The sequence below is a fragment of the Haemorhous mexicanus genome, chromosome 7 (genome assembly GCF_027477595.1).
Source record: "Haemorhous mexicanus isolate bHaeMex1 chromosome 7, bHaeMex1.pri, whole genome shotgun sequence".
NCBI classification, from domain to species: Eukaryota; Metazoa; Chordata; class Aves; order Passeriformes; family Fringillidae; genus Haemorhous; species Haemorhous mexicanus.
The window spans coordinates 34,812,144-34,828,370 of NC_082347.1; the positions used below are offsets into that span (position 1 = coordinate 34,812,144).

General features: G+C 40.3%; 1 protein-coding gene across 8 annotated transcripts in view; it reads right to left on the reverse strand.

Moving 5' to 3' along the window:
• Positions 1–16,227, reverse strand: part of ABLIM1 (actin binding LIM protein 1) — a 192,467-nt gene that overhangs the window by 6,135 nt on the left and 170,105 nt on the right. For 5 of the 8 annotated variants that reach the window (XM_059852012.1, XM_059852008.1, XM_059852011.1 and 2 more), the window contains 8 exons: positions 14,618–14,722; positions 12,294–12,341; positions 9,801–9,971; positions 8,012–8,103; positions 7,781–7,877; positions 6,406–6,467; positions 6,039–6,099; positions 4,502–5,334 (listed from right to left, as the gene is read on the reverse strand). In XM_059852012.1, the coding sequence (XP_059707995.1) occupies positions 5,297–5,334; positions 6,039–6,099; positions 6,406–6,467; positions 7,781–7,877; positions 8,012–8,103; positions 9,801–9,971; positions 12,294–12,341; positions 14,618–14,722 (674 nt within the window). In that variant the 3' untranslated portion in view covers positions 4,502–5,296. Of the gene's footprint in view, positions 1–1,194; positions 1,276–3,986; positions 4,062–4,501; positions 5,335–6,038; positions 6,100–6,405; positions 6,468–7,780; positions 7,878–8,011; positions 8,104–9,800; positions 9,972–12,293; positions 12,342–14,617; positions 14,723–16,227 lie in introns of those variants that run through there. The other 3 variants (XM_059852013.1, XM_059852006.1, XM_059852010.1) reach the window with 3 other exon arrangements.

Genomic DNA, 16,227 nt, shown 5'->3' on the forward strand with positions numbered 1-16,227 from the left:
AAAAGGAGAAAAGGCAACGGTCAGTCAAAGCCAAAGAGACACAACAGGAGGTTGGAGTGCCTTAGGGGTTTTATGTCGCTGTGTAAGAGCCATTGCTGGAAAAAATAATGCTTTGGCCATACATACATCCAAGTCCTCATGGACTTGGGTGCCCAAGGAACCAATCAGACAATAATTCATTTGCTGAATAAGCCAGAGACACAGAAATGATTGGCCTGAAGCCATCCAACAGGCAGTGACAGACCAGAGAACAGGACCAGCTCCTGCACGCCCCTGTCCCAGGCTTCAGCAAGTCACCTCTGCTTTTGGAAATCCCAACAGACACTGGGTTTTTTGGAGTGCTCTGCAGAGAGCCTGCAGTTTGATGTGCTCCAAGTTCTGAGAAGGAAGATGTCTGGCCAGGCTAACTGTTCAGCACACTTCTCTGCTAATAAAACAAGTTTTGGTGCTGTCCTGTGCACAGGTTATTTCTTATTCAGCCACTTCACAGGGCACTGGAATGGGAAAGTTCTCCCTGTGGCACTGATCTGACACAGCACTGAATTCTGATTAGTGGCCACATATCTAATAATAAAAATGGGCACAAACCCAAATTGTTACCCAAACTACCCACATTTTGGTGGCTCCTTCCTTTCATCTCCATAGAAGATTAAGAACTTAAGCATCCCCAGCATTCCACTGTGCTGCTTAAGTCTTCCTAAGCCACAAAGCTGTAAACTATATTTGTTTGTTGGCAGAGATTTAGATCCTCGCATTTCTGGATATCAGCCAGTCTTCTAACTAAGTCACAGGACTCATGATGAGGTAAAGGAAGTTGGACTTTTGGTCCTCAAGGATGGCTGATACTGACTCTAAGCTAAGAGATGGTCCAAGAACAAAGTATTGCTCCATTCCAGTCTGGATCTTAAGAAACTTGTGCAGTTTTGGGCTTTTAGCAAATCCACAAGTATAAGATGAAAGGCCTGAAAACAGAAGGGGATTGTGAGAAGCTCAGTCTATGAGCAGGGAGACAGGGTTGTTGGAGATTGTTTGAGGAGATGCAGCTGCTTCCTCCCAATGTCTGACCCCCCCTTTCCCTGATTAGTGCTGAGAAGTCTCCCCACATTTCTCAGGACCCACATTTCAGTGTTTCAGCTTTCACAAACAACAAAAAACTTTAGCAGGAAAGAGCATTTAGGAACTTGCTTCTCTTACCTCCAGCCTGGTTCTGTCTACATCTTTTAGTATTTTATTTCGCCCTCTGTTGGTCACCATGAGTATTTCATATGGAAAAATCTGTTAACAACGTATAAAAAGGGGGAAAAAGAGATATTTATATTTATAGTCTAAAGCAGACAGAAAAAAATGTGTGTCATTTTCATAAACACACAAATATTTGTTTTCTTTTGCAAAGCAAATATCAGTTTGGTGGGTTTTTTTTTCCTTATCCTTTTTTTCCTAAAGTTGTATGGAAAACAAGCTGATCTGAACAGATCTAGAACTTGTTTAGCATTGATCTACCTCTTATTGTAAAGCCAAAATTTTTATGCTGTATATAATACATCAGCTGGCTTTGGTCAGGCAGAGTCCTTTCTAGGCAAAGTATTTCCTCATCCATCAATGTATAAATTTATTAAAGTAATTGCATTTGTCACTCATTGGTCTAACTAATGGTTGCCAGAGTGTGGTCAGCCCTAAGGACTGACAGTAGTGGGCTTTAAAAACATGGAAGTACATAAAAACAGCAGCATCTCCGAATAAGCAAAATATTAATTAGTGGGGGGCCACTGCATCCAGTAGAATTTATCACATGATTTTCCTTGCCTTTTTGGATAGTTAAAAAATTCAAACAATTAATAGAAACAGTGCTGCTTGGAAAGGATTTCAGAAAATATTAAAATCAGTTTCTGGAATCATCCCTGGCAAATAAAACTGTGTTTTGGGTTTTTTTTTTCCCTTGGATAGACACTTCCATGCCTGGAATGACTTAGGAGAGCTCATGTTCTGTCTGCCAGAGCATCTCTAGAGCCCTTCCCACTGTCTCTGTAGGAAAGCAGTATTCCCAGAGCCCTCATCCAACCCCTACGCAAGTCAGTGAAGGTTTTCTGGAAACTTCAGTGGCAACTGGCTCAGCCTTTACTGTCATTTATGGGTCTTGTCTTAGTTGCCCACTGGGAACATGAGTGAGACCACCAACACTCTCCTGGAGAGAGATGAGCTATTATTAAATGCTATTAATTACATTATTTCAACATCGGAAGAAGTTTGACTTAATCAACTTTTGTGCAGTACTCAGCAATTAAGCTCATTCCATTGTTAACAATTATCCCAATGAACTTTTCAAAAACATAAATAAATAACATTCAGGCATCAATGAACACACCACTGATTTTATTGTAAGTAATAATAACTTAAATAATGTGTGCTTACATACCAATTGTGAGATATGATTCTTATGAGAGTCTGACATTGTCACAATTGTACAATTAGGTCTATACTTGGAATTACATTTTTCATGTTTGATACTGGAAATGGCTACTATAAACAGCATTATAGGAAAGTAAAATGTAACTTTTCATATTTAAACAGGCAGAGTTGAATTAAGATCTACGGTCATAAGTACATTTTTGTTTAAATGTTCACAACAAGGCATGTCTCAGTCTGGGCTGGCAAGATGCACAAATTCTGTCCTTTCTGGAGAACCATTTGGTAATATCCGGTCATTCTTAGGATTATTAATCTTTACTTTTCATGCTGACTGTGAATTGGCTTATTTTATTTTAGCAGGTGTAAGTTAGTGTTGGACAAGTGACATGAATAAAAACAGTGCCAATTCACACATCCTGAGTATTTGGCATCACCTTTATAAATAGCAACAGAAAGTGAGCTATTATCTCAGTAAATTTCCCATAATTTTTAAATTAAAATAACAACTAATAAATAATCATTAAATTTTGTCATTAATAATACTGACAGAATTTGTCACCCAAAATAACTTCCCAAATCACTGGGTACATCAACAGCAGTGGTGACTGTAAGAATTTCTATTGCACTGAAAGAGAAATTATTTGGAATAAAAAGCAGTATCTTAGGAGTCCCCACAGTCTTATTTATATAATATATAAAACCACTTGTAACTGCACAGTGCACTGGGGTCTCAGCTTATAAAGCCAGGGTTTTTGCCTTTTACAGTTGGCCTGGAGGTGACTCGGAAGCACAAGAAGTTATCTGGTTTGTAAAGTGAGCTCCTCACTTAACTGCAGAAATTCTGATCCTTGTAACTTTGGCAAAATCATGATTCCATGGAAGGTTCACCAGCAATAAAGTTTTAATATTTAAAACACAGCCCTGGTTGAATTCCCTTGATATATTATATTCATTTTTTACTCAGGCATCTCTAGACATAGCTGTAAAAGCATTTTAATTTGTATCTTAAATTATAATTAGCAGAAATTGTCTCTTTTCCCAATAAATCTCCTGAAGAGTTTCTCATACAGGGAATTCAACACTATGGACAGGTGTCAGGTTAGCAGTGCTGAGAGCTGAGGAACAGATCCAGACAGACATGTAGGTATCCTACTTCCAGCCAAAGATTTCCCAAAATCTTTGGAATTAAGACAGCCTCTACAGTGTGTTGTCAGCCACAATATTCTGCAGCACTTTTCAAACTGGACAGATCTGAGACCTTCCCAGTGAGTTTGGCCTGGTGCTTTGGCTGGTGAAAGCCTGGCAGAGAACCAGCTATGCAGCACCTTCCACATCTGTCACTTTGTCCCTAGAAAAGCCTCCTTATGCCAGGGATCACACCTGGGCTGCCCTCAGCCTGCCTGAGCACCAACCCCTGCAGAACACAGTCCAGAACAAAGGGAGAGGTTTGGCACATAAGGAGCAGGGACTGAGGTGAGGTAAAAGAAAACAAGGGGACTAAGACATTTCCCATGTTTTATCGGCATTTCACAGTAAAACCTTCAAAGTCTTGAAGGAAAGTGAGTAACATCTGCACTTGCCTTTGGCTCCAACATGTTAGGCATAGATACTCCTCTGTCCATTCTCATTCCAGGGACATGACCATCCGGGAGGGACTGCATCGGATACAGGCACACATCAGACACAAAGGTTACACACACAGAGGGTAAAGGCACTCAAGTACTGGTGAAGACAAAGGTGAATTTGCCCTGAGACTTCCTTCAAGTCTTAATTCTTGGTCTTATTATTTCAATCATTGCCATGGCTACTGTTCACTACTCCTGTGAAGTGGGCAGAGGGATCCTTCAATCCCCTCAGTCACCACAGCTCCTGTCCCTGCTCAGGCTGGTGGCAGTCCTCCTCTGAGCTGATCAGCACCACTTTCCAGGGGACCTGGGCACCCCAAGAGAGTGGTGGGGCCTCTCCCACCCAGTGACTAGGTGAAATTCTTCTCTAGTTCTTCCCTAGAATTAATTCAGATCCCACTCGACAGCACAGGAAGCACTCTTACACCTCTGGGCTTTCCTTCTTGTAATTTACTACATCAGCTGAGGGATTTCTTCTTTTTTTTTGTCTCTACAATGGGTAATTTTTACTATGAACACAAACAGGGATGGGGTAAAAAGGTGCTGTTTTGACACAGGTTCTAAATCTAAGGAAATAACATTTGGAGCACAATACATGGACAGCTCTGTTCCCCTCCCATAATTGTATTCTCTTTCCAATCATGATTTTGATATGCCATTAACAAAATTATCCAAGTAATTAAACAATTTCTTAAATTGCCATTTCATATTGTGATTGTGCTGAGGAGCCAGGCAGACTCAAACCATTCTGAAAAAAACCTTGCAGGCAGTAATTGAAGTAAAAAGGTTTCTATTTGCAGGCACACTTCTTTCTGGCTCAACTGGGATGGCAGCACTGTAGAAAACTACTGATCAGCCATCTTGTGTGGAGAGCAAGTTCCAGGGTAAAATTGAGGAGTTCAAAGCTCCTGGAATGAGAGAAAATTTCCTCTGGAAGAGACTTTCTATGTGTCTCTGGGGTCAATACTAGAGAGGCTGGAAATAAATCCACCCTCATGTGTCCAGAGAAGGCTATTACAGATAACTCCTACAGGAACCGACAGTGGATTTTACAGAGCCAGTCACAGAAGAGGTGAGAGCTCTTTCAGCTCAGCTCTGGGGAGGTGACAAGGAGTAATCCGAGGCTGTGCCTGTTTTTTTGTTGACAGGGATCTACTTTGGTGATTATGCTTAAACATGCAGGAAAATCAAAGCTATTGTCTTAAGAAACCCTTCCCTGTAGCAGAAATTCAGAGTTGAACAAGTAGCTGCTTTAGGTTCTGCTGTCAGTTGATTGATGAAAACCCGTACTCTACCTGGAAATCTGTAAAGCAAAAGAGATATCTCATCAGCTTTAGAGTGTGGAAGGACAGGAATCAGTCACAATCTACCAGAGAATCCTTCTCTGTTTTCTGTTCTATCTGATTTTTCCAAAATTCCATCTGATTCTCTAAGGCCAGCAACATTTCTAATTTTGGACTTTGTTTGTAGAGTCGAACACTCCAAGTATTGCAGTTCTTTTCATTAACTCTCCAAGTTTTGTAACTTTCATAAATAATATTGTCAATTTTTATTTGGCACTGACTGATACCACATCAAGCTCAAAGTCATAATGAAGATCATGAGAAGCAAGGGGCATTAGAAGGCTTTACCTCCCTTTCTTCACTGTGGCACAGTGTTCCAGACTGCACAGTTGATGGTAGTTTTCAGAGAAAGAAAACACAAAACTCACAGAATTCAGTTCATATTCCTGATAACGCACATGTTATTTGCCTTCCATTTGATCCAATGTTAAAGTATAAACAAGGATCAGCTCCACATAACAGATTTAGCAAACTAAACTCAACATTTTTAACAGGTATTTGAAGCGCTTTGAATTAATTGAGTTTGCCAGAGAAAATTAAAATGTACTGAGCAAATACAAAGTAATCACATCCACAGCCTTAATATAAAACAGCAGAAATGATCAAACATCATCACATTTTTACATTTATTACTAATAGATTACAAAAGGCTCCTCATCCTTACCTCTAACAGCACCACTCACATCCCCATAACTGTTGTACTGACCAAAGTCTGTAGAGACCGGCTGTAACAGCAAAAGAGGGACAGAACATAAATTCACACTTCAAGACTTCACAAGCAGGTTGCAACATGGGGAGAAATAAATTGATTTAATTTTTTTATTTCCCCCTCAATTTTACAACATTTCTTCCTTTGCTTTCTCGCCTTTTTAACAAAGTAGTTTTTGGGAGGGGAAAATAGGTTTGGTGTGACTTCAGGTGGTTTTATAAGAAACATTTATCAAACTGAAAATCCAATACAATTGATATGGAAATAAATACCATGGATAATTAAAGCCACCTTTCATGTCTCAAAATCACCATCTTCTTACCCTGTGAAGTCCATTTTTTCCATACCCAGGGAGAGAAGAGGTTTTGGAGGCTGAAGCATGTGCTGTTGGATGAGGAAGGGAAAATATTTTACTGGAAAAATCCCATGGAAACTAAAAAACTAGAGCACTTGAGGAATCACTAAAAAAACAGAGCACTCGAGGAATCCCCTATTACAAAATAGACAGTTAAAAGAGCCAAGCATACACACAACTGAGACACACTGACTTTAAAAAACTCAGTCCCAAACTCAACACAAACTTCCACACATTCTGTAAGTTACAAACAGCTTTATCATGCTGTGGTGGCAGGCCATTAATAAGGGACACTGATTTTCCCAGGCTCAAAATCAAGGTGGTCTCCCCTGGATTGAAAATAATGCTCATGGATCATCCATGCTTTGGCATCACCCCTGATTCCAAAAGGGAATTGATGATGGCACTGATTATCCCTGAAAAGAGGGATGGACACATTTCAAATAAAGGAGTTCTCCAACCTGTTCTAAGGTTAACAAAAAAATCATAAGCTCGGAGTAGAGCAGGTAGACCTAGCCCCATAAAAATTAAAGACAGTGAGTGAGAGCCACAGGAATCCTCTCCAAGGCCATCAAGGCAACACACTTATAAAACAGGGAACATAAGGAAATCTTAGTTTGCTTGGCAACTGCTCCAGTGGATGACTCCAGAGAGACTCATCTCTTCTTGGCTCAAAGTACAGCTTTCATGTTGCAATGGCTGGTGAATAAGAGACAAATAAACCCCCCAAACCCTTGTCTGGAGATGTGAGAAGGCCACAGCCATACATCAAAATGTGCAATGAGGCAAAGAATCTAAGTCACTAATCTAAGTTAGATTTTGTGCTTTTGCTTCGGAACAAAATACACCCAATTAAAATGTCAGCCCAGGTCAAAACACTGGCTGTGTTTGGAATATGCAGCCCCACTGGTCAATAATGCTGAATATCTTTTCCTGGGAGAAGAGACTAAGCAGGGACATTAACCACCAGTGTAAGCAAAATGTGTTGCTGTAATTTAATAACCTAGCCTATAAGCGTGTGTGTGATGTCAGAGTCACTGAACACTTCACCCCACTCCATATCTATATTAAAGCAGCTCTCTCCTCAAAATTGCCTGAAAATCCTCAGCCTCATTTTTCTTCTAATTAAAAAAAACAATCATGACATTCCTTCCCTCACAAAACCAGGTGATGAATCAGGCCACTCCTTCAGGGAAGATCACCACATAAACAGGTATCAAAGAGCTTTCCCAGCTGTCTCTCTCCTGGGTCACTACTTGATATGTGTATTCTGCTTGGTGTGTGCATTCTGTGATGTCTGTACCCATTGTTCATGATTAGCTTTATTGCCTCCATGAATTACCTGGAGAATCGTAACGACTGGCAGAAAGGGCTGACCTACCGCGACTCTCCTTTTCCATCTCTTCCTTCAATATTAACTGCCCCAGACCAGAGTTGAGCTACAAATGGCAATTAAAAAAAAAAATCAATAAAATAAAGCTGATCAAGACAGTGGGAGGATTTGCTTACAGAAAGCAAAGGGGCATTTTTTGGATGGTGCTCAGAAACAGCATGAGGACAAGCTTATAACCACCTTCATGAGCTGCTCCTCCTGCAGCTGCCGGCGTCTCTGCAGCTCCTCATCATCTTCCTCCCTTCCACTTGATCTGCGTCTCATGTCAGCTCCTGCTTCCACAAAACCACAGCACAGAGAGAGCTTTGTGCATCAGTTCAACTGCAGCTCCAAGATTTCAATGCTAGCTCACAGAACTGGTCAGTTTGATTTGCTGAATAAACAAAGCAGTATTTCCTTGCAAAGTCAAAAGACGTTTTCAAAATTCCTTCTTAATAAAACTCACTTGGGTAGCCTGCCCTATGGTTATCAGGCTTGTTATAAACTACACAAGAACTTAAACTACACACAAACTCCAAACCAAGCAATGGGTCTGGATACAAAAGTCATGACTGACCCTAATAGAGAAAGGAGCTCACGTTGCTGGTTCTGGAAACATGGGTTTCATAACAGCAGCAACTGATCGCAGCTGAAAACCTAAAGTCTGATTTACATTTGCTCTTTAATCGAGACTCAGAGAAGCAAATCTGAATTAAAATTTCAAATGGAAAATTAAACAACATTAGTCTCCTCAATGAACACTCATATTTGAAATAAGCAAGGCATTGGTTTTAGCCTAAAATGAAGTAAACTAATTTGATCTATTGGATAAAACTAAAATAAATTAAGGAACAGGTGTTCTACATTTCAATTCCTTAGTTTTTATTGAATAATTTTTATTTTCTTCAATATTCTTAAGAAATAATCCAGTCTGGATGCCAGGATAATTCCATTAATACATAGGATGTGCTATTGCTGCAAGCATTTAGACAGCAGTTCTATTATTTTTTGCACAGGGCTTTATCTGATACAGTTATTTAAACATTGAGTTTGTCAGCACAGGGTTGGTAAAGTATGTAGACATTTCAAGTATGTAGATGACAGAGCATCAAGTATGTTGATGTCATTCCTGTGACTCAGGGGCTATACATGTTTGTCAGGTTGTAATCCCAAGTTAAGGACATTTTCAAAAAGCTGCTGCTACATGTGCAGCCCCTTCAGTTGGTCTCTGAGTTCTCCCACCCTGTGTCTCCTCTCCCAAAACTTCTGTGAAGATCCCACTGTTATGAAAGCCATACATTCCCTCACAGAGACCTGAAACAAACAACACCTCAGTGCTTCAAACTTGACTTCAGGAATGAACCTGGGCTAGATTGCTTATTTTATGCTACAGGGGTCAATAAAAACACAACAGAGGGAAAAAAATACAAAGAAAAAAATTTAAATTGATGATGCACATGGATTAAAGAAAAGAAAATAAGATATATGTAATGCTACAACACAAAAGAAAAATACAAAGTCTGTAGAAACAGGAACTCTGAAAATCAGGAATTATTTAGTCTGTTAATTGTTCCAATTCAGTTGTTGCTTCTTGCCATGAAATTAGTCATGTGGCTGGAAACAATCATGTTTTCTGTGGAATTTTTGCTATTAGCTTAGGACTAAAAGATTAAATAGAATAGCTGAGAAAAGTCAGGATTGTGTGACACACCACAACTTTTAAGCTACTGCACTAGAGTTCAAAAAATTTGCTTATGGGTTAATATCAGTGTGATCAATTCCAAAGACCTTTAGCAAAGCCTCTTCTACTCAGCCTCTTCAATAGTTTTAGACTCAGACACTCTGTGGTCTCACCAGGAGAACTACACTTTGTGGTGAGCATCTGGAGTGGACACCACCTTTCCTACACCTTTTTGCAGCTGTGCTGTCCGTGTGCCCTGGTCAGCAGTACCTTTGGAGCTGCAGAGATGAATGGTTTGTGTTTCCATACCTATGGCAGCCAGGGAGGGAGGGCCTGGCCAGTGGTCAGTCTCAATCTTTGGTATCTCGTTGGGTGCTGGTGCATGAGCTGCTGGGAACTTGGAGGACTTGATGATATCCTCGGAGGACTTGCTCTGTGCTGCCAAGGCAGCTGCATCTAGATGGCAATCAGGGAACTTAGCTATGTAATGATCTGGAGTAGCACAAAGTCAGCCTTATTTTGGCAAAATGTTATACTTTACAAGAAGTTAGTTTTCAAAAGCAAACATTTTCATGTTTTGCTTTTCCAACTGCAGTTTGAAGCAAAGCAATGCCTTTTTCTTGCCAAAAGATTGGAATCAAACCTTCCTCTCCTCCCGCATCCCCACCCCAAAGATAACCCCAAATCAACTTTGGATTTTACTAGGGTTTCACAGTGTAAGAATGATTATGCAAGAGTGAGAAAATGTAGCCTAAAAGTATTTGCCAATATCTCCTAAGGACAGCTGATTATTTATGAAGATGAACTCAGATTTATGTACTAGTAGGTTTTCCCTTCTCGGGAAGCAAATGAATAGATCAGAGTAACAGTACAAATCCTAACGCTACTGATGCTAATTATTTCATCTGTGAAAAGCTGCAAAATGAAGAACAAAAGAAACCTGAAACAAATATGTTTAACTAGGGGATTTTTTTTTGTGCTGCATGCTCTTGCTTAGAGCATGCGGTAGTAGTAAAAGCAGATATGAACTTATTAATAAATACTAAACTCCATTAAGATCAACTTGGCAGGGCAAGGCACTTGCAAATCAATGAACCTCACCAACAAAACAGCTTGGTAGGGGGGCTTCCACTTTAATTCCATTTTAAGCCAAGCCTTGTAAAAGCATGTGGGATGTGCATTATGGCTTTCTCTTCTTGACATTGAAAAACACAACAACAAAAAAAACTCTAATAGGATTCAGAGTACATTAAACCCAACTGTAACTAACTCTGAGCTGGAAAATGTAAGCTCAAATCACCTTTGCTTATCTAAGGCTATTGTATCAGAAGCAGTGGTTCCAGAATTTTCTTTCCTTTTCTCTTTTTCTTTTTTTTTTAAACAGAAAGACATTTTTTAACAAAGTGATGCACTGTGTTGCTCATCCAACATGTTCCAGGTAGTTAAGCAACGTCAGTGTTAGATATCACTGGGAATTCTGAGCAGTTGATGATTGGAAAACTCTAAGCATAACTGCAGGCATGGAGGGAGCTGGTCAGAGTTTACAAAAGCATGACTTCAAACAGTACTTACGTATTAGAATTGGTGATGTCAGTGGTTAAACATTCACATGTTAATGGGAGGTGAGGAGATACATTAAAACCATAAAAATAAACAGAAACAATGTTAAGACTTTTTTTCAAAATGAGCATATGGTTTGAAACTTAAAAAAGAAAGAGGGGAAAACTCTGATGCAACAGCAGAGCAGTGTAATCTGCAGTGCTCACTCCTGACTACAGAATGGATTTGTGGGCTTTCCTGCTCACCCCAGCTCGCTGACTCTCAGCCAACTGTTCATCTAAGCCCTGCAGTGCTGCTGACTTGCTACTTAACCTTAAATACATTTCACTGGATAAAACATCTGCAAAAGGATGAAAATTCAGAGTCTACAAATAGTGGAGCCATCTGTCTTTCACTGAGGTAAATAAAAGCCATCTCCTATGTACAGCTGTCTGTTCACAGCAGGAGGGAAGAGTGAACACACTCCTTCATGATGATTCCTTTATAATGTTCCTTATGAGAGTGAACACACTCCTTTATCATTCAACCTTCCCCCGTGGGACTTAAGACAGGCAAGGCTGTGGGCTTCTGCCATCACTGTCATTTCAGACTTGCTATGACAACACCAACACCAAAAAGCTTAGAGAGCTAACACTGCTGTCCAACTCAGAACCCAAACACCTGGAAAAACAAGTACAGCAAACTACTGGAGCTGCATCATATGGCTGAGTCAAATTAGCCCTGTCACTGATAAGTCACCTATAATATCTTCACTAATTAAAGATTCTTATTTAAAGCCACATTAAAGGTACATTCAGAATTCCAGTCTGATTATAACATCTCCATCTTTGCTGCTGAAATAAATTATTGTACTGTATCTGTTTAAAATAAGGACATTTCATGAAGTCTCTGTAAGAGATCAGTCTGCTGTTAATCCATTTTAACATGACCAGTACCTGTACTCTTAAAATAAAAGCTTAAAGAAGAGAAATGCTGGAAGGTATCATAATGCAAACAGCAAAATCTCAGCTAATAGCAATTTTGCCATTAATATCCACACAGCAAGATTAACCATATAATCCAAATGAAACAACAGGCTTTAAAACATAACCACTTTCCAGGACATGCAATTACAGCCACTTGAAGCTCAGACTACTAAATTTTTATGCTTGCAAAGCAAAAACCGAATACTTTTCACTAACTGCATACTTTTAAATTCGGTTGACACTCCAATTTTGAAATAAAAAGAGAAAGGTCATTTACCGTGCTGTTTGTAGATGGGAGGTTTCCTGTAAATGTTGACACCTTGATCTGTGATATTAAGAAACAGAAAAAAGGGGATGTGAAAACTACTTCAATTGTAGATAAAGATAGCCACTAAAGCAATAGATAGACCAAATCAAGGATGTAGCACAAGAAAAAGCCAGAAAACTATTTCTAGTATTATACAAAACCAGATTATTTAAAGAAAAGAAAACATAAGAACAAGTGAAAAGTCAAAGACATGTGGTATGAAGTCCTTTGGAGCTGATTCTGTAACATGTGGATGCATCAACTAATGAACCATCAATTTTAAAGTGGGATAAAAGAGAAGAAATGCAAACAGGCAAGACATTTCAATGGTGAAGATACAAGCCATTTGGGGGAAACTACTCAAATAACTTCTGTGGAAAATTGTGCTTCAGTCAGAACAGCTCAATTTTCTTTCCAACTGACTGGCCGGATTGAACAGAGGAGAATGCAGTGAGCCTACAATTCACTTCAAAATCCAGAGAACAAAACAGCCACCTAGGACGCTGCTTTGAACAGGCAACAACAGCCACTCTCCAGTGAGTCAAAGGGATTCTTTATGCAGCGTTCACTGATACGCTACTAATTCTTAAACCATAAAGATTTTTCTTTATTTTTTCTGTAATTATTTTACACAAGGCCCCCCATATTGCATATTACCTATGTAAATCAGAATAAAAACACTTCCCAGAACTCTAATGCAGTAAAATCTACAGCATGTCTAAATGATTCCATATTTTTCCAAATAATAATCTAAGACAGGAACCATTTTGTTCTAAACTACCTTCCCACCCCAGCCAATATTTTGTGTATTCAGCACAGCTACAAATACAAAAGCTAATCCAAAATCAGCACAACAGTGCAAAAATGTGCCAAAATCTTATTAGAAGAGCAAATTAAACTACAGGGAGCTGGAAAGTTAATGTCAGAAACCCATTTTGCTATTTCATGCTGCCTGAAAAAAGTTTTCAGTTACATTAGAGTGAAAGATGAAAAGGAATTTCAGAAACACATGTGCTGTATCACAGATCCAATTAAAGTGTTATAGGAGACAACTTTGCCTTTGGTGCTAAGGAAAGTTAAACTTAAAAATCTATTGAAACAGAGGCAAATCTTACTCTGCAGAACCCTACATCCTTAAACAAACAGGCAAACTCATTGCACAGAAAGGCTGTGGTACTTCATTCCTGTGTGGGATCTGTTAAGGCCACTTGACCAGCAAACAGGTAGGAACATTTCAAGGGCAGTCATGCAGTCCTTCTGCGCACAGGGACACCAGAGAGCTGCAGGGAGGATGGGAGCACAGCTCCTTCCCTGGCTGCAGGGCCCCAGCTGGCGAGGAGATCTCCCACACCATGCTCCAGCTCATTTCTCACAGTTATTCATGCAATCAGGCTGGAGTTTAGTGAGGCACAAAGAGCCAGGTGAGCTTAAGCGGTTAAAAGAGCCAACCTCAGCCAAGCCAGATAACCCTGACTGAATGGGGGATGCACAAACTGTTCATCTGCCAGATTTGAGGAGAGAAGGAAGGGCAGTAACCTCCGGCAGTGAGGAGGAACACCAGGCTGAAGGGAATCTGAAAGTAACTGGATAGAACATGGCTTTCAGCTAGCACTGAAGCAGCCAGATCCATGTTCAAAACCTAGGGACACACAGCTCATCCCATCAAACTCCAAGACACATGGTCTTCTCAGATGCTGGAACAACTGTGGAGCTCACTTCAAAACAGAAACTATCTCTGTGAAAAGGACATCCTAAGGCACACGTATCCTTGTGGATCTGCAGGACCCTCTGAGGACACCAAGCCATTGCACAGAACAAGAAACAACCTTACCTGCTTTAAAAAGAAAGGGACACTAAACTAGAATTGCTGTGTTCAAGACTGAAACAAGCCACTACAATCTAAATGAACAATATGGCTCACTGGCCACCTCTTTCCTGCATGTGAATCAAAATCAACTCCTCTAAAATTAGAGCTATGCTGGTGCTCAGCTGGTGCAACTGGGAGAAAAATCAAGCCCTACATAGTTCACATACAGCTCACAGGCCATCAACCAGCTCTGAAAAATGAAGCATTCTAAGAGTGAAACACCTGACCAAGAGAGTAGCCAAAAATTACAATAAACCCCTATGTTCCTTAAGGCACTACTCCTCTCAGCAAGCCCAGAAGCAGTTCCAAACGCTGAGGGTGCAATCCATGGCAAACGGTGTGAAAGGATGGAGACAAGACAGAAGTTACAAAGGCTACATTCTACACTGTGACAGGACAGCGAGACACACACAGTGCCAGCTCCTACCTGGAACATGGAAATGTTTAGGGGCCTGAGCGTAAGTTGGAGTGAGAGGGCGACTGTCAGGCCGATAGGGGACAGGGGAGTTCCGACCGCTGGACGGCTCATTGCCTCCAATGAAAGAATGGAGAAAACAAAATGAGAAGAGGGAGAGCAATAATAAAAAAAAGAATAATTAAAAAAAAATAAGGCAAGCCCAATCAAACCCAAACAAAACCGGTGGAATCAAAACCTCCAGAGAGAAAAGAAGTTGAACTAAAAGTATAAATACAAACAATAAGGAGAGCTGGTAGTAGCTGGTGACTTCCCCCCCCCCCCCCCTAATATTCCTGCAGAGACAAAAATTCATGTTCAGGCTGGAGTTGAGGTTTGAGCAGCTCAGACTCATTCTGACGGCATGCAGGCAGGAGCTGTGCGCTCGTAGCTGGTGATTAGATGGGCAGGTCAGAAAAGAAGAATGGAAGGTTACTTGGCAATGATTTTTTAGTACAGAGATTGATATTTGGAATTAAAAGGCGCAAACATGGAGCAGAGTAGTTGATATGCAAATCCAAAGCAGATAGAAGCAGATGCTGGCAGTTACTACAGTTCACTAAACCAAAAGTGTACAGAAACCAGAAACAGAAAATAGCTGTTAGGTCACTTGGCCCACATCAAAAGGCATAACTGTTCCCCAAACACTCTTTCATTGGTTTAGGAAAATTCTGATTTGGCAAAATAACTGGTAAAGCAGCACAGCCCATCTGGTGGCTGCGCTCACCTCGTTCGTGCCGCTCCAAATCTCTGTCAACGCCAAATTTGGTTCTGATGACAATACTTCACCACTGCTGATTTAGCAAGGCTGAATCTAGTACCTAAAAACCTTAGCTCTAGTTTGTACACGCAGTTTGTGCCATTTGTAGGATTACCCTTACTGGGACTACCCCTTTGCCTCCTGACAATGCACAACATCAATCCAGCAGCTCTGAAAGTTTCTGTGCCTTGTCAGGGAGTCAGGGCTGCTGCACAACCACGATGTTGGAGCCCAAGTATCAAGGCTTAACAGCCAGATATCCATTCACATCTCTGTGTGTGTACCTTGAAAGAATGCAGCTGCCTCTTTTATTGTACCACTCTTCAAACTAAAGCAAATTCACACAAAGAAAAAACATCCACACAGGTGCTTATTTCACATGGGTGGGGGTGACCCCAGCAGTGAAAAGTAGGGGAACATCAAATCCCTTCCATTTTTGAAGTATGCACAAGGGCTTAAAAAACCCTAGAAATGTTGATTAAGAAAGCCGGAAAAAAAAATGGACGGCAGAGGAGGGAATGATAACAAATACAAAAGGGCTATAAAACATAAGAAAAAATAAATTACAGGCCTGTTTCCTGTGTCGTGTTAGAGGACTCAAAAACTTAGACTCAGCATGCTATTTATCTATTTGGGGTGGGGAAATAGGTGTGGGAGAAGGAAAAAAGAAGTTTTCTTTACACAAGAAATCCTATTTTACTTTAACAGTCATCTACCAATCTAAAAGGCACTAAAGGGGAAAAAAAAAGCTCTTTTACAAACCTTTCTGAAATATGCCCTAGAGGCTTCAGGCAGTATACAAGTTAACCCACTGTATATGAAT